At 39.8% G+C, this 25,821-nt stretch overlaps 2 protein-coding genes across 3 annotated transcripts; one reads left to right on the top strand and one right to left on the bottom strand.

The window, feature by feature from the left end:
- Nucleotides 1-2,136: 2,136 nt before the first annotated feature.
- LOC121860804 lies at nt 2,137-13,511 on the top strand. 2 transcript variants are annotated; one of them, XM_042358188.1, is made up of 5 exons: nt 2,137-2,827; nt 3,070-3,169; nt 3,327-3,540; nt 7,363-7,483; nt 8,124-13,511. In XM_042358188.1, the coding sequence occupies exons 3-5, from the start codon at nt 3,426-3,428 to the stop codon at nt 12,601-12,603; spliced, it is 4,716 nt and encodes a 1,571-aa protein (XP_042214122.1). In that variant the 5' UTR covers nt 2,137-2,827; nt 3,070-3,169; nt 3,327-3,425; the 3' UTR covers nt 12,604-13,511. The 2 variants fall into 2 exon arrangements, with proteins under 2 accessions (XP_042214122.1, XP_042214123.1); XM_042358189.1 differs by lacking the exon at nt 2,137-2,827 and having other exon boundaries at nt 2,891-3,169.
- A 684-nt stretch (nt 13,512-14,195) lies between these two features.
- Nucleotides 14,196-19,149, bottom strand: LOC121860840. The gene is made up of 3 exons (XM_042358226.1): nt 18,958-19,149; nt 18,301-18,616; nt 14,196-15,516 (listed from the first exon to the last, which is right to left on the bottom strand). The coding sequence occupies exons 2-3, from the start codon at nt 18,603-18,605 to the stop codon at nt 15,351-15,353; spliced, it is 471 nt and encodes a 156-aa protein (XP_042214160.1). The 5' UTR covers nt 18,606-18,616; nt 18,958-19,149; the 3' UTR covers nt 14,196-15,350.
- Between the last annotated feature and the right edge of the window lie 6,672 nt (nt 19,150-25,821).

A 25,821-nucleotide genomic window follows, 5' to 3' on the forward strand; every position in this document is an offset into this window, starting at 1 on the left:
AGTGGCGGCGCCAAGGGTTGGCTTGGGGGGCTGCAGCCTCCCGATTATCTCCAACAGCCCCCCAAAAGCCACCCCAAAATTCATGGCAGGGTATCTGGCAAGATGCAGTTCATTTGTGTGAAGCAGCTGGTATTGATGTTCAACAAGAAAAAGTGCGACAACGATCTCAGCCACACCATTTACAAGAGTTTGTTGTTGGTTCTCAACTTGGATACCGTCAGAAAATGACTACTTCTCATTTATTTTGTACACATGCTTACTCTCCTGTCATAGACAAGTTAGTCAACGAATTAAACAGACGATTTTCAAACAATTCGTGTAGCATACTGAAGGGTTCATCAGCGTTGAATCATCAAGATGCTTCATTAAAAGAGTAATCTTGTATTCTGAAAATGGCATTTCACTATGGTAGCAAAAAGGAAAATTTAAGTGTTGAGCTTCATCAAGTACGACGTCTTGAGAAAAAACAACAGGGTCATACTGTACTATCACTTCTCCACTTGAGTTTACTACTTTGCTCAAACCATACCGTGATGCTTTCATAGATCTGTATAAGCTGGTGTGCATCAGTGTGATTTTGCCAGTTAATTCTGCAGCATGTGAACACAGTTTTTCCTGTCTGCGACTGACAAAAACTTACTTGAGGAACAGCAGTAGTGATGGCAGAACAGATGTTGCAGTTATATCTATAAATTCGAAAAGAGCCAAGATGCTGAAGGATGAAGATATCATATCCTCATTATTTTGATGGCTTGCATATTGATGTAATATCATTATGTAATTCTTGTTCTTATTCTTTTGTATGTACAATTGCATTGTTTCTCAATCTTATGTAAAGTGTGAATAAATGCATCTTCAGAAAACTGCTATTTTTATTGATATGTAATATACATTCTAAGTAAAAAGAGTGCGCTTGCTCTGCAAACGCAGCTTCGAGACAAGTCCCCAAGCTCCCTCTTCCAACCAGATTGCCACCCGTAAGCCCCTCCTATATAGAAATTCTGGAGCCGCTGCTACAGTAAAGTGTGTGAGAGGCGTGACCCGTCGGGGTGTGTCGTGTGTTAGCAGAAGACATTACTGTTAACATGATAATCTTCAACTGGGTGACGCACACACTCCTCCACACACATACACTCACTGGCATAACAGGTTTACATGTGCACATGCTGGATTATACACACAAACACCCACACAGGCTTACACACAATATGTACAACTACTTCTACACACATACACAGCAACACATGCACCCCAACACATGTACACATACACATACACAGCAACACATACTGTACACCCCAACACATACATACATACACAGCAACACATACACCCCAACACATACACACATACACAGCAACACATACACCCCAACACATACACACATACACAGCAACACATACACCCCAACACATACACACATATACAGCAACACACACACTCCAACACATACACCCCAACACATACACACATACACAGCAACACATACACCCCAACACATACACACATACACAGCAACACACACACCCCAGCACATACTCACCAGTTGTCATGGCATGATAGCGGAGGTTTGTAGCAAGTCATCTTCCCCCGAGATGTTGTTTATGACTGACACACATGCCGTATGTGTGTGTGTGTGTGTGTGTGCTATGGGTTTAAATGGATCACTTTGCTTATTAGTATTTACAGTACTTGTACACCCAAGTATGTTTTTGTGATTTTTACATTTGTTCACTCACACACACACACACACACACATACACACCACTACCACGACTACTACCATTACCATCACTATCACCAATTCAACCACGACCACTACCACTTACAACTGTTTTCCCACCACCACCGTTACCAAATACTTTTCTAACGAATATCACAACGGTACAGTACATCACCTGTCCCTCAACTTAATATTTTCCTGCAGGTGGGACGTGCATGTGGATGTATAGGTGGGTGAGCAGGTGATTGGATGTGTAGGTGGTGCACCACACACACACACACACACACTCGGGTATCTCAGAATCCAACTCATGGTAAAAGCGAGGGTCATGGTGGTGGCCGTTGCGAGGGAGAAACCGTGGCAGGCGGGAGGCGGGCGCGTGCACAGCCTATTCCTCTCACTGCTTCCTCTGCTGCCGCTGGTGACACCTGTGCCGCTGATGTCGGTGGTGTTGTTGTCGCTGTAGGAGTCACTTGGAACTATTGGAGTCTGCCAGTGAGCTGTCGTTGTGAACGTTCTCTTGGAGTCGTCGCTGGCTGGTCTACGACACAGCATCGTTAACCAGAGGAAAACTTGGACTGGCTCGGCATTAGTTGTAGCTGGAGGGAACCTTTATCACAAATAACTGAGGTGTAGATTATGAGTTTCCCTGGACCTAGTGGAAGAATTACCTCCAGTGGCCATCAAAGACCCAAGTAATAGAGAGAAAAATCCCATTGTTTCCTGAGTTAGAAGAACCTTTAGCATAGTTACTGAAATGACCAGCAAGGACAGGCCTCGTACCTGACGCGTTAGTCCCTGTCGTCAAGTCCTCGGAAATATTAAAGTACGGAAGTATAAAGTGTCAAGAAAAACCACAGTGCGATCTAACTTGTGTGTTCAACCCTAACAATACTCTGACTCTGGGTTTTGCACAACTTCAAAATACGAAAGCTTGATCTTATCCTTACATGAACTGACAGCTACGTAAACACGGGACTTTTCTGCGGTCGACAGGCAAACCGTGTTCCGGATTCAACATAAACATGGCATGTCAACACTTGGCTTCCTCCAGTTCTGCGTCTACAGCGGTCACTTGTGTATAGCCAGTGTTTGGAGGGTTAGGTGAGTCACGTGTCCGTAACGGAAGCGAGTGTTATGTCCCGTTGTGTGTGTGTTGCGTTACTGCTGTTTGTTGGAGTAGACGTTACTTCAACTTGAGAAATTTGGCGTTTGTTACTTAATTGACTGTCACAACTGTTACTTGAAAAGTGCAACATTAGTTACGTAAGAAGTAATGCGTTACTTCTACTTGAAGAAATTTGACATTATTGCTACTTAGTGGACGCTGACATTGTTTTTTCCAGACTAGTGTGACGTTGCAGCTACTTGAAGAAGTTTGAAGGTACTACTACTTGGTGGGCAATGCTGTTACTGTTACTTGAGGTGTGACGTCACTACCACATGGTAAGCATCACACTCGCCCCTAAGTGAAGGCACATGACGGTTTATGAATATGAGGAACTTGCCGCTGTCTCTAACATAGCCCAGTGTGATGCCGCAGTTGTGATAAAGAACTGTGACACATCAGAGCACTTATTATTATTATTATTATTATCATCAGAGAGAGGGAGAGAGAACGAGACAGCAGTTACTTCTCCACCACTGAACCCGCCACCTTGGTAACCCTACAAGAGGTACTGTGAGGAGCCGTGTGGTCACCATGAAGGTGCTGCTGCTGGTGATGCTGGTGATGGTGATGAGTGGTGTTCCAGGGTGTGAGGCTGGCACCAAATGGATACCTGTGGGACCTGGGGCACCACGCAGAAGGACGACAGGTGAGTTGAAGCGCGACAATAATCAACATTTTCACGAGCGTACAAACCGTGGGCTGGAGGTGGGGGGTTAAGGCCGTTGTACACCATTATACAGTATATGCGAAAAATATCGATTCATACCTTCCTGTCACAAATGGCCAATGTGACAGAAGTGCCCTAAGAGATATCAACCGCTCAGACACTAGGACCAGGAAGGCCACACAGGAAAGAAGGGAAGGTCAAGCGTAAACAGAACTGGTTGTCGACTCTATATAAATATTGTACCGTACTAGTAGTGTGGCAGTTTTGGATTCTCTGTTGTCAGTACGTTTCCTTAATTTAATAGTGCTAAATTTCTTTCCTTTTTTTTTAATTTGAGTGTAGATATTAAAGTGTGTATTTCAGTATTTTACATGGTAAGAAAATTTATGTAAACTTTTTTTTTGGGGGGGTTCTTAAAAAAGTGTATGGTTTGTAGGCTTGTGAAGATGTTGATAATTGTGAACGGTGCCTAATAGTATTACCGTTGATAATTTTTTATGGGAATAACTAAAACTGACTTTCATATATATATATATATATATATATATATATATATATATATATATATATATATATATATATATATATATATATATATATATATATATATATATATATATATATATATATATATATATATATTTATATATATATGATCATGAAACAAAATAACTACTACTACTAATGATAATAATAATAATAGTAGTAGTAGTGTCGGTAATAATGTGTTGCAGCAGTTAGAGATAATGTGATTTTTGTTTAACATTTCAATCATGTGGACTGTTTTGTAAAATAAATACTAATATAATAGTAACAATAATAATAATAATCAGAGCGACAGTCTTAAAAACAATGTTACTCTCAGAACACTGCTGACCTCTAGTGAGGTGGTGGCTGCTGCTAGGCTTCTCCCGTGTCCCCCCTCCAAACTGTTACATTCCTTTCACTTAAACTCTCGGTCACGTGTTTTTGACTGTAAAAAATCTGTAAATGACATACTTCGTTTACAGGAACTATTAAGAGTTACCGTATGATATACTTCAACTTTCTAATATCTGTTGTAGACAATATTTTTACAAGTCATGCCACAGTTATAATTTGTCTAAAATTACCACTTTCTCCGAGCTGTTTAACATGTGAAGGAAACTTTTTGGTGTTATTATTATCGTTATTATTTTTATTTTATTATTATCACTATTATATATTTTTCTGGAATTATAACATCTGTTTCAACTCTACTTGGAAAGCATAATGAAATTAAAAGGTCAATAGACAAAAAACAAAAATGAATAATATACGTTTCTAAACTTGACTTTCACAGCAGTTCGTTGTTCTCATTTTTTTAGAAAGTAAAAACGTTAGTAGTCATATAAACAGATACAAGAATATTATACAGTATTTTTAATGACTTCTCTGGCGTTAACTTATACACTAACCAATGCAATGAGTGTCATACGATTTATAAATAATGTAGATAGATCGACTGAGAGATAGACAAATTTAAGGGATATTTAAAGTAGGCAGACAAATATTAAAGGTAGGCCTATATTATTTTAACCTTGTCACACACACACACACAAGGTCGGACCCCATGAGTGTGAAGGTTGTGTTAGTTGTGAGGACTGGAGTGGTGTTATGATGTGAGCCTTTTGAGTAATGAAGATAATTTTACAGTATTAATGACGGCTATTTATGGGTCTTCGTGACTACTACTACTACTACTACTACTACTAAAGTCTTACCTGTGTACACCTGGGCTATATTATTGGTCTATATTTTGGTGTCATTGCAGTTATTATAGAACATTAGACTTTCTCTCGCCCCAGTTCTCTCTCTCTCTCTCTCTCTCTCTCTCTCTTTTGTTATAAAGGTATGTTTTACCTGTTATCTCTTTCCTTTCTTTCTCTCTATCTCCCACGTCCTATCTCTCGTTCTCTCTCTTTGTTATTCAGGTATATTTGATCTGTTATCTCTTCCTTTCTTTCTCTCTATCTCCTTAACTTCTCCCTACTCTCTCTCTCTCTCTCCCTTTTAACGTCTCTCTCCCTCTCTGTTTGTTTCTTTCTCTGATAAAGTCTTACACTAAAATATGCTTTCTATTCCTCTTTAGTGTCTCTGCTCTTTGCATGGACCACCAGTCAGCGTTCGTGCCGTAGAAGGACAAACTAACGCTTATAATTTATGTTAAGTTATCGTTTGGATACCAGCAGAGTTCTTCGTGTCCTTCTCATTCATGTATAGTTCACCGTAAATTTATGTATAGTTTGCCGTAAATTCATGTATAGTTTAGCGTAAATTCGTGTATAGTTTTGCCGTAAATTTATGTATAGTTTTGCCGTAAATTCATGTATAGTTTGCCGTAAATTCATGTATAGTTTAGCGTAAATTCATGTATAGTTTTGCCGTAAATTTATGTATAGTTTTGCCGTAAATTCATGTATAGTTTGCCGTAAATTTATGTATAGTTTTGCCGTGAATTCATGTATAGTTTTGCCGTAAATTCATGTATAGTTTTGCCGTAAATTCATGTATAGTTTTGCCGTAAATTCATGTATAGTTTAGCGTAAATGCATGTATAGTTTTGCCGTAAATTCATGTATAGTTTTGCCGTAAATTCATGTATAGTTTAGCGTAAATTCATGTATAGTTTTGCCGTAAATTCATGTATAGTTTACCGTAAATTCCTGTATAGTTTAGCGTAAATTCCTGTATAGTTTTGCCGTAAATTCATGTATAGTTTTGCCGTAAATTCATGTATAGTTTACCGTAAAGTGTCATTCTGCTTATCTTCTACATTGTGTTCTGTTCCTTGTTACTTTCTGTTCATGTGTATGTGTGTCTCTCTCTCTCTCTCCATCTTTGGCACACACACACACACATTGTTTCAGTCTATATGTGGTACAAAGTTGATTCGTAAATCGTTGTACTTGAGTAAATATGCAGATAGTCAGGCAAGTTTCATTTACTGGAGAAACGGTGACGATAGTAGTGAAATTTCCTTGTGGCAGGAAGCAGCATATTGCAGTCAGTAGCGAAAGTAAGGTGCTTTCCAGCCATGAGTAAGGGATATCAATATCTTGGATACTATGATATCCCTTCAGTATGCTGTTTAAACCTTTTAAATACGGATTTTTCATATACTCAGTACGATGTTTTAACCTTTTAAGTACGATATTTTAACCTTCTGAAAACGTTTAAACCTTTTAAATACGATGTTTTAACTCTTTCAGTACGATGTTTTTACCCTCTTATTAAGATGTTTCAAACCGTCCAATATGATGTTTTACACCGGTCAATATGATGTTTTAACCCTGTTAGTACGATGTTTTAACTTCCAATACGATGAAATATTCCTTAGAGTAAGATAACATTGTATACAGTGTGTAAAGTCATCACGTTGAAGAGGTTAAAAGAGTCAACGAAAGGTCCATGTTCTCCCGGATGTAGGGAACACCAGTTAACACACGACAGTCTTGGCTCAGTTACCTGGTCCCGCGTCGACAGTCACAGTGACGCCCGTGACCCACATCACGTGGGAGCAACAACCGGCAGCTCTTGTGAATTTGAGGAAAGTTTAGTTCACCATCAAAGAATTTCGCCGACCCAATTTCCTCTACGGGATGTAACCTCTTAAAATATGGGAGACAATAACAGGAAGTGTGGGAATCGATGTGTGTGTGTGTGTGTGTGTGTGTGAAAGAGTAATGTTTTGTGAGTGTTTTCATGTCACGGGTGTGTGGGTGATATACTCGAGGTATTCATTCATTATTCGTGTATATCTTACCTTGTTGTTGTCCACAGGTGTAGGAGGCTGTGCTCACCCAGGAGGCTTCATGGAGCTAGGTCAGCGGGCGTACCTGCCCAGGTGTCGCCGTCTGGTGTGTAAAACATTCGCTGGCAAACCCATCCTTGAAGAGCAGTTGTGAGTTGTTGTCAAGTGTTACTATGTTGTCAAGTTAGGCTGCGTTAGTTTAGCTTACGTTAATGTTAGGTTAGCGTTAGGTTAGTAGTAAGTTAGGTTACGTTAGCGTTAAGTTAGGTCAGGTTAGGTTAGGATAGGCTAGACACTCATTTTTTGTTCACTTGAAGGATGTGAACGTAGCTACCGTTTAAACGACTTTATTCACGAATAGTGAACACGGCTAGATAGTGAAGCGACTGTTGTTCTCAAATGACCGTGGCTGCCTGTGTGTTTATATAATTACATCACCCATGGTAATTAAACTATGAGCAAGTGTCTAGTAAATACTGTCCGGTAATACTGATGCCAGTGGCGCTGTCACCTAACATCATTGTCTAATACAAACTAGTGACATAGAGGATTAAGTAGTTACACTGTAATTGGTTATTTAACTCATTAGCTTATTAAACGCATAGTTAATTATTCACTTAACTTGATATTTATTAATCAGTTAGTTATCATTAATACGATGACACTTTTAATGATTATTTTTCATTATTTAGCAGTACTATAATATCTATTTTGAATTATAACTATTATCATAGTGAAGATTATTATAATTAAAGCCATTATTATTATTAAATACCTCACTTGTCCTCAGTTGTGACCCCCTCCCAGAGCGCCTACCTTACCCCTGTGAGATCAGACACTTTCCTCTTAAGCGTCACCCTGACTGCTGCCCTAGGGTCGTCTGCTTCCCCGGGGCTCCGACCCTATCCAGGGGACCCTTAAGACCCCAGGTGAGTCCTGAGAGACGGTATCAGCGGGTCCCCAGTCGTACTGAGACCCAGGTCATCGCTGATCTACAATATAAATCAGGATTTAAGAACAGGACTTATGACAGAGTTGTTGGGTATCCAGGGACCCGCTGGCGGTCCACACCTGAGGCGGTGACATCCCCTTCACCTTACATGACCACAGAGATCATTTACGGGAAAAGCTACTCCAAGCCTCAGTCCTCGACGGAGAGTACCAACCTACACGACGTGTATAACAACCACCACTACCGAGACCCAACCTCGTGGGAGGACCAGGCGGCCATAGTGCTCGAGCCTCCCAATAACAAAATCAGAGAGAACACTTCAACACAGGATGAAGACACGAGAATTGAAATGGAAGAGGAGATAAAACTAAGGCAAGACACTCCAGAGTACTTCGTGACCCCCGACCTGCAAGACCACCGCGCTACCCGCAACTCGACCCAGCAAACAGAAGTGTCTTACTGGCACTTCACTAAAGCCAATAACGTCAAAACATCACCACTTCCTTACCGGGAGCTTAGCACTTCTTTACCCATAACCGAACTATTTTCCACAACTCCCAGTCCTGAGGGAGAACCAGAAAAAAAAATTACGACGAATTCTTTCTCTTCTGGAGCAGCTTTTAGCTATACACCATGGAGACCTGTCGCCAAAAGAACAACTTTGTATCCGTTCACAATGACGAAGACCCCGACATTCACCACACCCATCAGTAGCTTGACGACAACTACAGACAACTACGCTTTCCCGTCCTCGTCTACAGTATTTTCTCGGTATTATCCAACGAATGGACTTGTCCCAAGCACCACGCCTGTCTACCCGAGCATCAGAATCAACCAGAAGACCTACGTCCGCACAAAACCAACAGATCGGGTGAGTTTGACGACCCCAGCTTATGAAATTTACAAGAGAGTGACCAGACGCCCCACACAACGCTCCAGGCTTACCAAGAGGCCCGGAGTCAACAAGATCCCCACACCTAGACCTGGCGTTGAGTTCACCAGGACCACTCCCGCCTCCTACGAGTTCGCGACACCCAAACTGAATCCCAGTAAACACAACATTCATGAATTCATTCTCTCGCCGCTGGATCCTTCTCAACTGATCCCCGGCCACGACGAATACCTGCAAGCAAAACAACAAGTGATGAAGGAGTATACAAGTTCACCCGATGAAAAGTCACATTCAAAGAAACGTAGGCGGTCTCTTCCATACACGGAGGCGACACTGTCGTATAAGAAGCCTGATAAGTCTACCTCACCAACAGAGGCGCCAGAAACAGACGGCGTGAGGCAGAAGAGAGGCCGTCCAGTCTTTTATATTCCGTGGAGGGAAAACTTGGTGCCACTGTCCACGCCGCCAGTCTCTGACGCTCAAGATTATGATGATGAAATTGATGGTTCCGGGAAATCTTTCGAGAAGATAAATTTCGACAAGTCAGACATCTTTGTCACTGAAACTCCTTTGATTAATCATATAACATCTGAAGCTTTTACGAGTATCAGTTTTGGGTCAGCGAACACTGAGGCGCCTTATAGTAGTGGAAATAGCTTGTCTGTATCAGGTATTGAGGATCATATATATTCCAGTCACATAACTGAGGGAAAACTGGGAATAAGAGACGTAATCGATCAGACTTTGAACCAAGAAAATAATGACGAATTATTGGCTTGGGAAGACAAGGAAACAACTACAGAAGAATCAGTTTTAGTGACACCTGCCACTACTTACGCTACTATAAGTCCCACCACACACTACCCCACCACCATCCCTACACACCTGCAACATATTTTCACCACACATGTGCCAGGACTGGACTCCACAGATGACAGAGAGATGGACGACAGCCAGGAAAGGATTAACTCGTGGGGCGCTGATGTAGAGGATGATGTAGTGTCGGGTGGGGAGGGGGTCAAGGTGCCCCTCCTCCATGACGGTGACCCAGGCCCCTCCACACACATCTTCACAACATCTGCTCCCTCTGCACTTGACGCTCAGGAACAGCGGGGCAAATTAACCTGGTCACCTCCACCATTCAGACCAAGTGCTGAGGTGAGGGAGATCAACATACCGATGCCGGATTATGGAAGCTTCTACGATAAAGATTATTTGGGAATTTTACTTTATGAATCAAGGAGACAAGATGTTGATTCTCTAAATTCAGCGTCGACGAAGGTAAAGACACATAAGGAAAATTCAGGTGCAAAGGACGAGGTAAAGGAGATAGTAGGATCTCCAACACCATTACCAGACTACCAGCCCGAGTTGGTGGCTGAAGGAAGGGAAGAACCCAGTACAAGCGATAAACCGATGATGGTAGACACAAAACACGATGGAGTGAGGAAACAAAGTCAGTCAAAAATAGTCGAGAAGGAAATCATGACTGAATACCACCCAGGAAAGCTACCGAGCGGCACCTCAAATAACTCCTTCCCTACAGACTCATTCTCATACATCAACACCTCCCGCACTGTTGAGAAAGTTGAGGACTCTTACTACGAGGTGGAGACTTACCAAGATGACTCTGACATTCCCGACGAAATGATGTTTGAAGAAATCAAAGACTCCATCAACAGACATACTATAGGACCTGAACTTATACCTCAAGTTCGTCACCAGCAGGAGTCACCAGACACTATACTTCACCATTCCCCAGACTCTGCCTCGGAACAAATGGAAGTTTCTCGTCCTGCACACAGCCCAGGTCCAGTGATCACTCGCCCGACATACACACCCACACACATACAGACAGTGCCACCGACAGTTAAAAATTGGTATAACGCAGATTATGATGATTTTCCACAAGAGGATTGGTCAAACGACCCAAACTTTGGTCCAATATTCCCACGTGACGACTTTGATGATGATGATGAGGAGGAGGAGGAGGAGGAGGATGGCGAAGAGGAGGAATATTCACATCCATCTAAACTTCAGCCCAAACTGAAGTTATCTGAGGAAAGTGATGAAGACAACCAGAACAGAGAAGTTACCTCCCCTTCTTTCTCTGATATTGTCATCACTTCTACTCGACCATCATCTTCTTGGCTTCATCCAATTCCATTAAAGGAAAAAATAAAAGTAGAGCAGCCACTTACAACCAATAAACCTCTAGTTAGACGGCTTCCACTGGTGTCTTCACGAACCTCCCTAACAGTGGCCAGAACAGAACCCCAGACCAGTCCACTGCCAGACACAACGACGTCTGCTACTATAGAGACGACAACACCCAACACCCAGATCAAGATATCGTCCAGATACAGCACAACAACACAACCCTCCACGCAGCTCCTCCCTCAGGGTGGCCCATCAACCTCTGCGGATCCCTGGTTCACACACAATGGCACACGAATGTCAGTAAGAACTCGTGCACCAGAGAGAAGATTTGTGAGTTCTCGATTTAATCCACTGAACAGAGCGTCTCCTCCTGAAAAACAGCCCTCAGGGGATGTAGTTCTTGGTTCTCAAGAGGTCCAGGAAAGAAGGAAGTTCAGAGATCGACTCCCACCAGGAGCCTTCAGTCGCAAGAGGATCACTCCTCGTCTGAAACTCTCTCGAGTTAGACAGCTTAGTTCTCAGAAACGCCGGCTGTCGAGTGTGTTAAGCCGTGAGGAACCTTCAGAAGAATCAGGAACTCAATCCAGCACTGAGTCTCTGAAAGCAACTGAAAGGTCACAGCCAGTTCCCGAGCTGCCACAAGCCTCCAGTAAGCCCCGCCGGGTGACGAGCTTCATGTACAAGTCAATGATACACCAGCCACCGGGGCGAGAGAGACCAAATCTTAAAGAGTCAGACACTTATAAACCTCATGTACATTTTCATACCAGACCTTCAACCCGTGACGAGCCTGCGTCCTCCGGAGAAGCTCCAGTGTCTGTCAGCAACGCTCCTGTCTCCTCCAGGGGGCCTCCAGTGTCTGTCAGCAACGCTCCTGTCTCCTCTAGGGGGCCTCCAGTATCTGTCAGCAACGCTCCTGTCTCCTCCAGGGGGCCTCCAGTATCTGTCAGCAACGCTCCTGTCTCCTCCAGGGGGCCTCCAGTGTCTGTCAGCAACGCCCCTGTCTCCTCCAGGGGACCTCCAGTGTCTGTCAGCAACGCTCCTGTCTCCTCCAGGGGACCTCCAGTGTCTGTCAACAACGCCCCTGTCTCCTCCAGGGGGCCTCCACTGTCTGTCAGCAACGCTCCTGTCTCCTCCAGGGGGCCTCCAGCTTCCACTAATAAGACCCCAGTGTCTCCCAGTGAACCGTCAGTCTCCGCGACACCTTCTTCAAGCAGTAATTCTGATCTGGTCTACCAGTCAGCCTGGGAACCCCTCCGAGAATAATGATACCAGAGGCGCATGTGGGTGTTGTGCTGCGCTATAGGCTAATGTTATCATACTAGATCGAAGGTGTATTTATATTTCGTAAACAAACAAGCTTGCTTGCTTCACTTTTAACCTCTAGTTGTTGTTGTCGTGTTCTTCTCTCACATGTACAGTATTATATAAAAGTAAGAAAGAATACAAGTGTTGGTGATGATGATCAAATACTTACCATCTACTTCTTCCTCAACACTACACATTCTTCCTCCTTTATTATTGAAACTTTTCATCCTCATTTTTGTTGTAGAAGCAGAGGAAGGACTACACGAGGTCTTCTTGTCAGCTGCTTTATGGTGGTTATTACGTGAAATACTTTAACTCATTACACACACACACACACACACGTTTGTTGTGGTAGAGCCTCGCGTCTTGGCTATCAGTACTTTTGGCATTATTGAGTTTACTATATCATTAAAGCACGTAGTGAAATATTGTCATGCACTAACTTCCAAATAATTTTAAGTTTGTTATTTATTATTGCTCTAAACAATACCTTAATTTTTGTTTGTTGTATTGAAAGTGGAAGATACCTTTTTTTTTTAGGGTGGGACAGACAGTTGTGTGTCTGTTTCTTCAGCTTCCTGTAGTCTGTATGAAGGTCCATGAGGGATAAAGGTGATACATATACCAATTTAGTCTGCATGGCTCACTAGACTCTCAGGCGTTGACGATAAACTTCCCTAATGTGGTGAGTGCGGCCTCGGGGTACACAGGTCCAGCCAGCCACTACACTAAATTATGACCCTGATAACCGCGACCAAAAAACAAGAGAAAATGGTCGGTAGAGAAGATTATATATATTTTTTATTACTTAACATATTAAAGTTTACATCTTGTGTGTATTTGTATATGAATAAATAATACTTAGACACTGTATCTTAAATTCCTAGTGTCTTTATATCATGTTATAATGCTTTATAGTAACATGTGGTAAGTGTATGGACTCTAATAAACAACGTCTCACTGTTTTTAAATGATTTTGTATTAATATTTATCAAGTTATTTCCTACCAGTCATCAGTTACTTTTATTTATTGTTAAGAAGAGATGTGTTATAGCGCGTTTTTTCCCCAGCTGAGAAAAGATGCCCCGCCCCCTCCCCAAGATATATAGCTAAATTATATAAAGATACATTCATTATTTCAAACATAAGCACGTAGGAAGTTTACCAGAAGTATTATACATGAATTAACTGTTAAACTCTGGTAGAAAATTCACGCTTTCGGAAGATGCATTTAATATAATATACAAAATGCATCTTACCCAGCATAAACTTCCTACGTGCTTATGTTTGAAATAATGAATGTATCTTTATATAATTTAGCTATATATCTTGGGGAGGGGGCGGGGCATCTTTTCTCAGCTGGGGAAAAAACGCGCTATAGTCAGTTTATCTGTTGTTTTAAGTGTTTTCTTGTATGAACAAAATGTTCACTTTAATATTATTTTTAATTTCACAATAGAACAATGTTGTTAATTAGGCCTACCCCTGTGTTGTGACACACACACACACACACACACACTATGAAGGAAAGTGAATTAAAAGACCATATGTATAAGTAACAGTTTGATACAGTAAGTAGTTAACATTCACCAGGACCTGTCAACATACAGCTGGTAAATAATTACAGGTAAACATTTATTTAATAAAAATTGAAAAAATTAACATTTAATATTTATTTAAAAAATTACAAATTGGTGAGTAAACATTTGATAAGTGAACATTAATAAGAGAACAACTAACAAATGAATATCTGATAAACATTCAGCAAGGAAATAATTTTTAAGTGAACATTTAATAAGTAAGAGAACATTTACGAGGTAATTATAAAACATTTGTATCGTTAACACGTGATCATTTAACAATGGAATAAACAATAATAATAAATACTTTTAATTTGTAAAGTAGATAAATATTTGACTAACAGTAGAAGTGACGTTAAGGAAGTATCGCTCACGTCTTTACACGCAGAGTAAACTTAATGTACACACAACAAAAATCCTTAACGAACACACAAATCGTTCTATACTGAAACATATAATAATGAAAACTATTCTGACCATTAATTAGTTGAAACCCAGAACCTGAACCATGGTGGTGTTCCAGGCTGGACGGTGACAATGATAGAGCCATTAGACCTGAGGGTGATGCACACACTTCCCGTTCTCTCTGTTCAGAAGAGTGACTGGCGTTAGGAACCCCAGCTTCTCCGTTATTGGAAACTCCAATTACTCAGGTCTCAAATAATAATTCAGGTCATAATAATTACTCAGGTCTTAATGATAACTCAGGTCTTAATAATTCAGGTCTTAATAATAATTCAGATCTTAATAATAACTCAGGTCTAAATAATTCAGGTCATAATAATTACTCAGGTCTTAATGATAACTCAGGTCTTAATAATAACTCAGGTCTAAATATCTCAGGTCTTAATAATTCAGGTCTTAATAGTATCTCAGGTCTTAAAAATAACTCCGGTCTTAATAATAACTCAGGTCTTAATAACTCAGGTCTCAAATAATAACGCAGGTCTCAGTTAATAACTGGAACCAAAGTTAACATTCCCAGGAATAACTAACGAGGATTTCCACGACCAGTGGTCTCCTAGGGTCCTTAGGGCCAGTGGTCTCCTGGGGTCCCTAGGGTCAGTGGTCTCCTATGGTTCCAAGGGCCAGTGGTCTCCTCGGGTCTCGAAGGCCAGTTGTCTCCTAAGGTAAGTAGCCCATGACAGTGTGTACCAGCTGGGCACCGCTGTAGGGACAGGTAGAGTACACCTGGCCACAGCTACCGCCGGACTGTCCGAGACCTTTGGCGAGCTTGTATTCCTGCAGGGCGCCCTTGGGCGTGAACCCTGACCTCGGCATCTGGCCTGGGCTGATGGACGAGATAGAATTTGAATAAGAAATAGAAGACTGATTCAAAATTATAAAAACAAGCACATGTTTAAGTAATTAGTATAAGTAAAGTAATTTACACGAGGTGACACGGACAAGTTCGTGCCGAAACCCGTTAAAGGGATATTACACTGGACAAAATTCTGCATTCCTCGGGAGAAAAACGGCGATACCACCGTTCTCGGTCAATAATTAGCCAGCCTGACAAATGAGATCTGAAGTACGGGAGTTCTCAGGCAAACTTTGACTGGATTTCGGGTCCAACTGAGATTTTATTACTGTATATTTATAATTGAAAGGCCTTTGTGTTACTAAAACAAATTATTAGGAATCAATTTTAAGTTATTTTAACGCAACTATATAAGCATTAGATTTTTTTGCTATACATATAAATTACATATAACATTACATTTGACGTTTATTTACATCGACTGAGCACGGCCAAGCGTGGATTCTCAAGCCTTACGAATTATTTGGACAAGGGACTCCGAAATTTCCCTTGTTGATAAAGTGAGGGAATGTAGAGTGTTGTGGGAATTCAGACATCCATTGTACACTCGCACCAACAAGTATCGGTGCAGGGTGAGATCGACGACTTTCGAAACAATAGGTACACACTGTGATATGTCGGGAAGGTTGGTAAGTGTATCCTCATAACCCCCCCCCCCCCTAAGTGTTGCCTTATGGCTGACAATCAGTGTGTTTGTTTCCTCTTTTCGGATTGTTGCTTTGTGTCGACTGAATGATGAGCGAGGGTTCGGTCTCGGTGAACGTGGGTGTAAAACAGAGGCAATATGAAGCAATAGAGATCTACACATGCCAGACGACATGGAAACCTCAGAGGGAACACGAGGAGCTATTATTGCCCTTCATAACGAAGGGTTCGGCGTCACAGATAAGCCAGCGGGTTGGTGTCCACAGGAACACCGCTGCACGATGGATTCGGCGATACCTCGAAACTGGTGATACAGACGACAGGTCTCGGAGCGGCCGTCCACGCTGCACCACCCCTCAGGACGACCAGGTTGAGTGGTTTATTTGGTCGCATAAATTAATGTGGCAGTATTCACAAGTATCACAAATAATTTTGTTAACATGGAGCTCCTCATATTTCATACTGTCTATTTATCACTTCCCGACCTTATTTATAATGGTTTGTTTCACTTGACCAGGGCTGCCAACATACGGCTGGAACAACTCGCCTTTCCCAATACCTATCGTCACTGGTCTCAAATTGTTCACACTACAGTATGCACCGATACTTTTTGTTGCGAGTGTACCTCAAGAAAAGCTTGAAACGAGAACATTTCTGGACGACCCGCCATCTATGTTATTGTTTTGTACGGAGTGACGGCGATGCGCTACCGGTGCTACAGCTGGGCATGTGATTGGAAAAGTCAGGATTTTGATAGAAAAAAGAGGAAAGGAGAACCGAAAACTGCAGAAATTTTGCCCAGTGTGATACCCCTTTACTAAGTGGAAATGTGTCTAATAATGTCGCTTAATCCAGATTGTGTGGTGAACAATGTGTTGATTCCTGAGCCTTTCGCTTCTTGTTCAAGTGTTAGTGGTGTGTCAGATCTCAGTGGTATTATTACTCCGTTTCCTGAACCTCCTCAACAGATTTTATAATGTGACGAGTCTGATGAAGGACTATAATAATTGTTTTAGTGGAGATGTTTGATATTGTGAAATTAATGTATAAGTGATCTAATAGTACTGTACTGTACTAGCCCCACACTAACCTACCTTCACCGCCTCTACACTATCTTCAGAAGCCCTTTGGAGTTAAAGGTAAGCACTTATTTATGTTAATAATCACCTTTATTTGTGTTTACTGATTACTATGGTGCGTTTTTCATTATTTCTGTGAATTTGCCATTCATTTTTATGTTGGGATATTTTTCAAATTCGGATCACCTTTCCCCCAATTAATCCTAATTAACGAGGTATTACTGTAGTAGTACCCCTATTTGTACTTTACTCCCACTACTTTTCAGTTTATTTTGAAGAGTTGAAACTCGAAACAATTATCATTCGAATCAGTTTCATAAAATGGAATATAATTGAAACAATACTCGAGACACGCTTCATAACAGTTAGAGAAAGTGTGTCTACAGACATTTTATAAAAGCATGGGAGTCAATTGGGCAAATATTAATGACATTGATAATATTACAATATACTCAGTAACAATGAAAACGGAATACCGTACTGCTGGAGGACTGTTTGAGAGCTTTATGGATTCGAATACCATTAGACACCCATATTCATACTTACGAGTTTTGGTGATCTGTCGGTATATCTGCGAGTCTGTCGGATTAATCTGATGGAGTGTCGATTTATAATGAGATGGTGTTAAAGGTTATGACGCAGTGGTATAATGCAAGATATTGTCTGTATATTATTGTCTGTAAAGTGCAAAAAGGGTTAGTAATAGAAGTAGTAGTGCCATAACCTTCATTTAATAAGTGAAGTATCTAGGAACTACTTATCTTAAATATTGTATGCATAATATTTAATTGTCAATGTATTTGAAAGCTATTATTACACTCTTCAAACAACAAAACTAAATTACTACTTTCTAAAGCTTTATTGTTCATCTGTGAACAGTGAGTGTGATGGTGTATCCTGACGTGTGTTATATCACTCCTGCTCAGTCATGTACCTGACACGTGATAAACGAATTATCCGCCTGACTGATTCCTTACCGAGAAGAAATGCCCCTCAATCCCTGACTTATTTAAACGTGGGTCACACTTACCCCACAAGGTCTAGTATGGCCTTCTCCTCCATCGTGAGGTGTTGGTTCCTGAGACCTGCCACTTCACACATAAGCCTCAGACCACACCCGGACACGTCCTCACTGCGTATGATCTCCATCGTCTTCTCCAGGTTGTTCTTGGATTGTACAGGAGAGCGGCGGTAGCGGCGGTGGCGATAGCGGTAGCTATAAGGACGACCCCCGTAGTGTCTTCGGGAGAAGGCCGCAGCGATACCAGCTATACCCAGACCCACAGCGCCAGCGACGATCACTGACGCTACGTTGGCTAGTGCTAATTCTGCCATGATGTGACGGGCTGGGGGAAGGAAGACGGGTATGTGGATCACTCTCTCTCTGATGACGAAGAACCGCACGACCTTAAACCAATCATACGATAGAAACACGCGGAGTTCTTACCTGTAAACAATTAACACACACACACAGACAGTTCTTACCTGTAAACAATTAACACACACACACACAGACAGTTCTTACCTGTAAACAATTATCATACACACAGGTACACAGACAATTCTTACCTGTAAACAATTAGCACACAGCCAGTTCTTACCTGTAAACAATTAACACACACACACACACACAGTTCTTACCTGTAAACAATTATCATACACACAGGTACATACAGCCAGTTCTTACCTGTAAACAATATAGTGGACGCAGCCAGTAGGGTGAGAACCTCCGTGATACCGTGGGTGATGGCTGTGCTTGAGACAAGATACACACACACACTGATACTCCCTCGGGCCCTCCGCTGCCTTATATTCTCCCTCGCCCTCCTGCAGTAGTCGATGAAGACCCAGCCATTACTGTCATCGCCTGCAGGCACATAAGATCTCATTACAGTATAATTTTAGTCGCTACTGCGTGATGTGTTTCAAGCAGTGACACCTCATGCTCATCACCTGCCTTCATTACTTCCTGTTAGCGCAATCATCTTTTTTAATATCTCAGAATCACTACTAAGAGAAAGCGCAAGTACTAGTGAATTTGATCTTGTCTTTATCATTCACGCACGAAGAGGAAAGTGTAATTTTTTTTTTGTATAATACTATAAGACGTCAGGTTCATAATATTTCATTTACTGTACTGTGGAGAATGAGAAAGAGGTGGAGTGGCTTGATATGGTAACACACACACACACACACACACACCTGAATTGTACTGTAATATATATGTTTTTACCCGGCGCGCAAAACACTCCAATTAGCTACTAACTTACACAGAGATAGGACGTGATGGTGTGAGAGAGAGAGAGAGAGAGAGATAGTTTAGAAAGTCATCGAGTGGACTTTACTCTGACAGCAAGGATCATTATTGTGTTGTGTGAGACATGAATACCGCGAGACGGAGGTTAGCTGCCCGAATAGCTACAGTATTATGAGTAACTATAGCGAGTGTCAGTGTTGTGTGGCTCTCTCTCTCTCTCTCTCTCTCTCTCTCTCTCTCTCTCTCTCTCTCTCTCTCTTTTATGTCTGTCTTTATATCTCTAGGTAAAGTATTATAATTTTACTGTATCGAGCTAAGTACTCTTGTTGAAAACTGTATCGTGAGTTACTTTCTCTCTTTATCTCTGTTTTCCATTTTTATGTCTAATTGTATTATCTATTTCCCTTCTTCTTCCTCTCTATCTCCTCCTGTTATTGTTACTGTGTCTATTATTGGTGGCATCTCTTCTCCACTTCTTTATCTAGAAAAATTTGGCCTTAGTCATCGTAAATAAATTCGTGAAAATTTACTTGGTTTAGTAAAATTATTCATAGATTTTAAAAATAATAAGTCGGTCGAAAATATCTAATTCAAAGCTCAATTTGTTTATATACGAGAATAAATCAGATTTTTTAAGAAAGTATTGATCCGTCATTCAAGAATAAATTAGATTTTAATTAAAGATAGTATTTTAAGCTAAGTTTGGTTAAGTTAGGTTGGGTTAGACCGTTATACTAATTTAGATATGGTAACTTTTGTTATGCTAAGTTAGGTTAGGTTTAGTTAGACGAGCTTAATATGTTATGTTTAACTATGTTAGGTTAGGTTGGGCTTGTGTAAACTAGATGAGGTTATGTTAAGTAAGGTTATATTTGGTTGGTTTATGTTAGGTTAGGTCATGCTAGATTATGGTGTATTAGGATTTGTTATGTTAGGTGATGTGGCGGATCAGTATGGAGTAACAATGGTCATGACCCGGAGTAGTTTATACAGTACAGTATACTACGAAAAATATTCTGAGAAAGTGTGAACACTTTGTGGTGATTATGTTGTAGAACTATAGCTGTCTGTAATGTGCGTGTTCCAGTGAGTTTCTAATATATATATATATATATATATATATATATATATATATATATATATATATATATATATATATATATATATATATATATATATATATATATATATATATATAATGTCAGTACATTCATGTATTATATGGTCACAAACAGTAAATATATTGTTCATTGTTTTTCAGTTAAGGTTAAAAGTGACAAGTATTTAATTTATCCGAAACTTATGGAAAATTAAAGTGAGGTGGAACGTGTGACTTGCCTGATCTAACCTTTTCAGTTTGAATCGGCCCAGTCCTTATGGTTAGGTTATTTTAAAATAGTTAGGAGCTAAAGCTACTGAAAGTGAAAATAGTTCCCGTAAGCATGACGGCCGTTAGGGACAGTAAGGGTACAACTCCCTACAGTAAATGCTAAGGCTTCGGTAAGCAAGGAGGTAACGTGCGTTCATTTCCTATTTACAGCTGGGCTGCGATCCTTGATTGATTGATACGTTAATTGAGATACAAAAAACATTAATACATCTCAAAGGGATGAAGTGACATAAGTGGTCCTCACCCCAGTCCAGGAATGTCCCTCTCAGGACTCACATAAATCCCTAATATTTCATATAATCAGTTATAGTACATAGTTATATTCTAGATGCAAAATTTCTATATTTCTTTAATATTTCATCTATTTTCCTATTTTTAAACATCCACTCTATTTGCTTGGGGACATTATTTATATGGGCATTTCTATATACATTAAGCAATGGGCATTCCAGTATATAATGTAACTGCGATCCTTGGCACAGACGACGAGTGTTGTATCTACTGGGACGCAACATCCGTGACATTTTTGGCATTTCTTCCAAAAATGGATTTTGATCAAAATCGCAGTATAGGTACTCCTGAACATGCTGATTAAGGATCTGTTAACCAAAATTTGATATATGGATTATTGCTTGTTCAAATAATTTTTAGAATATTTCAATTACTTTTGCAATGCTAATTACTCGCCACTTATGGGTTTTCGAGGTCATTTCTTGGTGTTTGTGTATTATTCTGGATGTACTTAAATAGTTAGGCACATTAAATTTTAGTTCAGAGAGAAAAAGTATTTTTGTCATTTTTGGCCAAAAAATGGATTTTGTTCAAGATTTTAGTATAGGTACTCCTGAATATGCTGCTTAAGGATCTGTTAACCAAAATTTGATATCTTGATTATAACTTGTTTAAATGGCTTTTAGAAAATGTTCAAATGATTTTTACAATATTTTAATTACTTTTGCAATGCTAATTGCTCGCCATTTTGGGTTTTCAAGGTCATTTCTTGGTGCTTGTGTATTATTCTGGGTGTATTTAAGAAGGTAGGCACATTAAATTTTAGTTCTGAGAGAAAAAGTATTTTTGGCCAAAAATTCTGTAAGGGGTAAGCCTTACAATTTTTGGAATTTCGTCCAAAAAATGGATTTTGTTCAAAATATCAGTATAGGTACTCCTGAAATGTGCTGCTTAAGGATCTGTTAACCAAAATTTGATATCTTGATTATAACTTGTTCAAATGGCTTTTAGAAAATGTTCAAATGATTTTTAGAATATTTTATTTACTTTTGCAATGCTAATTGCTCGCCATTTTGGGTTTTCAAGGTCAATTCTTGGTGGTTGTGTATTATTCTGGGTGTATTTAAGAAGGTAGGCACATTAAATTTTAGTTCTGAGAGAAAAAGTATTTTTGGCCAAAAATTCTGTAAGGGGTAAGCCTTACAATTTTTGGAATTTCGTCCAAAATTAGATTTTGCTCAAAATCGCAGTATAGGTACTCCTGAACATGCTGCTTAAGGATCTGTTAACCAAAATTTGATATCTTGATTATAACTTGTTCAAATGGCTTTTAGAAAATGTTCAAATGATTTTTAGAATATTTTAATTACTTTTGCAATGCTAATTACTCGCCACTTATGGGTTTTCGAGGTCATTTCTTGGTGCTTGTGTATTATTCAGGATGTACTTAAATAATTAGGCACATTAAATTTTAGTTCAGAGAGAAAAAGTATTTTTGGCCAAAAATCCTTTAAGGCATAAGACTTACAATTTTTTTCATTTTCGGCCAAAAAATGGATTTTGTTCAAAATTTCAGTATAGGTACTCCTGAATGTGCTGCTTAACAAAAGGACGCCTTATGTCATTCTTATGCCAAAGAGAAATTTTGTCTATGGGTATCTCGCTATGTTGTATATACTTGTGTACCTGTTTTATGCTTAGCCTACTGTTACCGGATCATTCTGCCTTGTACTTGCTTCTTATTCTTACATAATGTAGTGTGTACAATCCAGGGCATGGCAGGACATGTTAGACATGATAAATTCTAGATATATTATCCCAGAAGCCTTTTCAAGACCAGAACAACACTCAGTCATGTAATATTCGGTTGTTATCGAACCAATTTTATCTGGGACTCTTCTGTCTCAATTCTCTTCTGTGGGTCCGTCAAATGTTGTGTGACTATGAGTATGTTGCGGTGTTGTGTTGTGGTGTTGTGTTGTGTTGCGGTGTTGAGTTGTAGGTATAGGTGCTTGAAACGCCTTGTGGGCGACCTTGTTGTTATTAGTATGCCGATAATTACAAGACATAACAGAGTGTGGTGGTGTGGGCGAACCTTCAGCTGTCGAGGGAGCAGTGCTAGCGACTCTTAATGTAAGCAAATGCAGCCAACCGAACTTATCCCTATCTAACATAATCTACCCATATCTAAGATAATCTAACATAATCTAACCTTCTGTAACATAATATAACCTAAAGTTATCTAACAACTAACAATATAACTTAACTGTCTCACATATCTAACTTAATCTAGCTATATTTAACATAAACTGACCTAATGCTTCTTTAACTAATATTATAACCTAACCTAATTAACCTTAAATAATCAAATTTAAGTCAATCTAACATAGTTATCAACATTAACCCAAATATAATTTAACCTAATTAAACCTAATCTAATTTACCCTGATGAGAGTGACTCACTGTTAGGGTCTCACCCTTGCTTTATGAGTTAGTTTTCTCAGAGCTCACATCTACCAACGTCTCCACCTACTTGAAGGATTCACGAGTCACCGCCGACTGCGTGGGGTGCCGTGGGGCACCGTACACCTGCTGCCGTCACACAATAGTCTGCTGCCAACTCTTACGACTTAAGAGTAACTCATAAGCTAAAATTCACTCAAATAAAATCTACGGTCTACGGTCTGTAGAATTTTCTAAACTTAACTCAGAAATTGGTTGGACTGAGTATTTTATGTGATAAAAGAAATCATCCCTAATGTCTTTTTGGGGACCCTGAAATTTGCCAGATTTGGTGACGTGTCCGCTTAGTTGTCAACATTGAATTGTTATTACTATGACGTCAACATCATTGATAATTATATGTAAATAATATTTCCTTGCAGTACAAACTCTTGACAACTTTACTATAGACAGAATTGCACGAGAAACATATTTACTGGTGTATCTCTTGCATCCCTTAGATTAGAACGTACAGTAAATCACTTACTGTACTGTATTCAGCTGCATATTGTGTTGGATTCTCCCAAGACGGGGAAATATAACAGGTATTAGAATTACAGTATAATTCTACGTAAAGAATTTATAATGTGTCGCAAGTGTGTCTTAAAACTCATGTAAGAACAGGATACGTCCTTCAATATAAACATTTCGTCTCCTTCGCTTCACAAGTTAACCTTTATTTTTCCTTACGAGTAAATCTGTTTAAGCGAGCGTCTTACCTCTTAATAACGTCTACATTCTTAAAGGTTCGTCTGATGAACAGTCCTCGTCACTAAAGAAGTAATACTGCACCTAATTGGTTGACTTAAGCTAAATTACAGGTATAACTAAAATACAGGAAATTTTCGACCTCTAGGAACTGTGGTAATGAGTCTGGTCAGTTTAATTAAGACTGTTCACCATCAATGTCTCAGGAGATCACACGGGGCATGAGCAATTAGATTAATATAAAATAAAAGATTTAATGCATAATAGTCACACTTAACGATGGCTGTTAAGAAAAATATGTTTACTCATAATAATGGTAGAGAACATAATGGTCTTCCTAGGGGCTAAAATGGTTGTCTGGTGTGACGTGTACTGTACCCTGAAGGTCAGCCAATCCTCCACTAAAATTAAAACATCTCTAGGAAAAGTATGATCTCCCTCCCTGCCTGTGGTTGTTGAGGCTTCTGGTCCACCCAGCTGAGGCAACACCACGGTAATAAACACACGATCATTATAAGTTATGTTAATGTTACAGTGAACTTGAGGAACGTTACCTTAATTATAGCTGGTTACCGGCTGTCACAGTTGTGCAGTAACCTTACATAATAACTGTAATAAATGCAGAGCTACAATAATAACATGAATTTATTTAGGTTAAGATAAATATGATTATCTAATTAGTAATCGTTATTTAATATTAAATACAATAAGTTTACATAAGTACAACAACGAAAAAAAAACGCGAAAATTACCAAATAATTGAAAGTGTATAACTAATAAGATTTTACAGGGTTTTCTGTCGTTCACAATCTATAATTGTTGGTTGAGGGATTTGTGAAATTAATTCAAAATTTACGTCAGATATGTAATGACTTCTCAACCACAGTCATTTATTCTACAATGTCGTTACTGGTTATTTAATCATGAAGCCACATCCAGCATGCTATCTACTATATGGCTTCCTACTATGATATACAGTATTATAATAATTTCCATTTGGGTTTAAGGATGCAACAAGCAATGGGGTCCAGCAGCTCATCTAGTGGCCGACTCCAAGCATCACTACACCACCTCCCGCCACCACCTGACACACCACTACTCTGTCCTCTTGTCGTCTGCACGTTGGTGTCCTTAAACCTTTTGTTGTATTTTGGTTTATTAATTTGTTTCTATTTTCAGGAAATGTTCTTGGTCTGCATTGTTCACCAGTTTCTGTGTTTACGTCTTTAATTGTCACCATGTTGATGTTCACTACGTATGATGTATTAGGTATTGTTTGTTGTAAGTTTGTCTGTGAAATTCACTGTTTGTGGTGCAGTCGGGAAAGTATTTGTTATAGTATTGTTCTTTATTTTGCAGCACTTGTGTGGTTTCGTTATATTTGTTCCTCTTAAAACCACTGACAGTTGCTTAAACTATGGGCCCGGTTGTTCCAGTGTGTGTTCGTGTGTCAATTCTATTTT

The sequence above is a fragment of the Homarus americanus genome, unplaced genomic scaffold (assembly GCF_018991925.1).
Source record: "Homarus americanus isolate GMGI-L3 unplaced genomic scaffold, GMGI_Hamer_2.0 scaffold23617, whole genome shotgun sequence".
In the NCBI taxonomy this organism is placed as follows: domain Eukaryota; kingdom Metazoa; phylum Arthropoda; class Malacostraca; order Decapoda; family Nephropidae; genus Homarus; species Homarus americanus.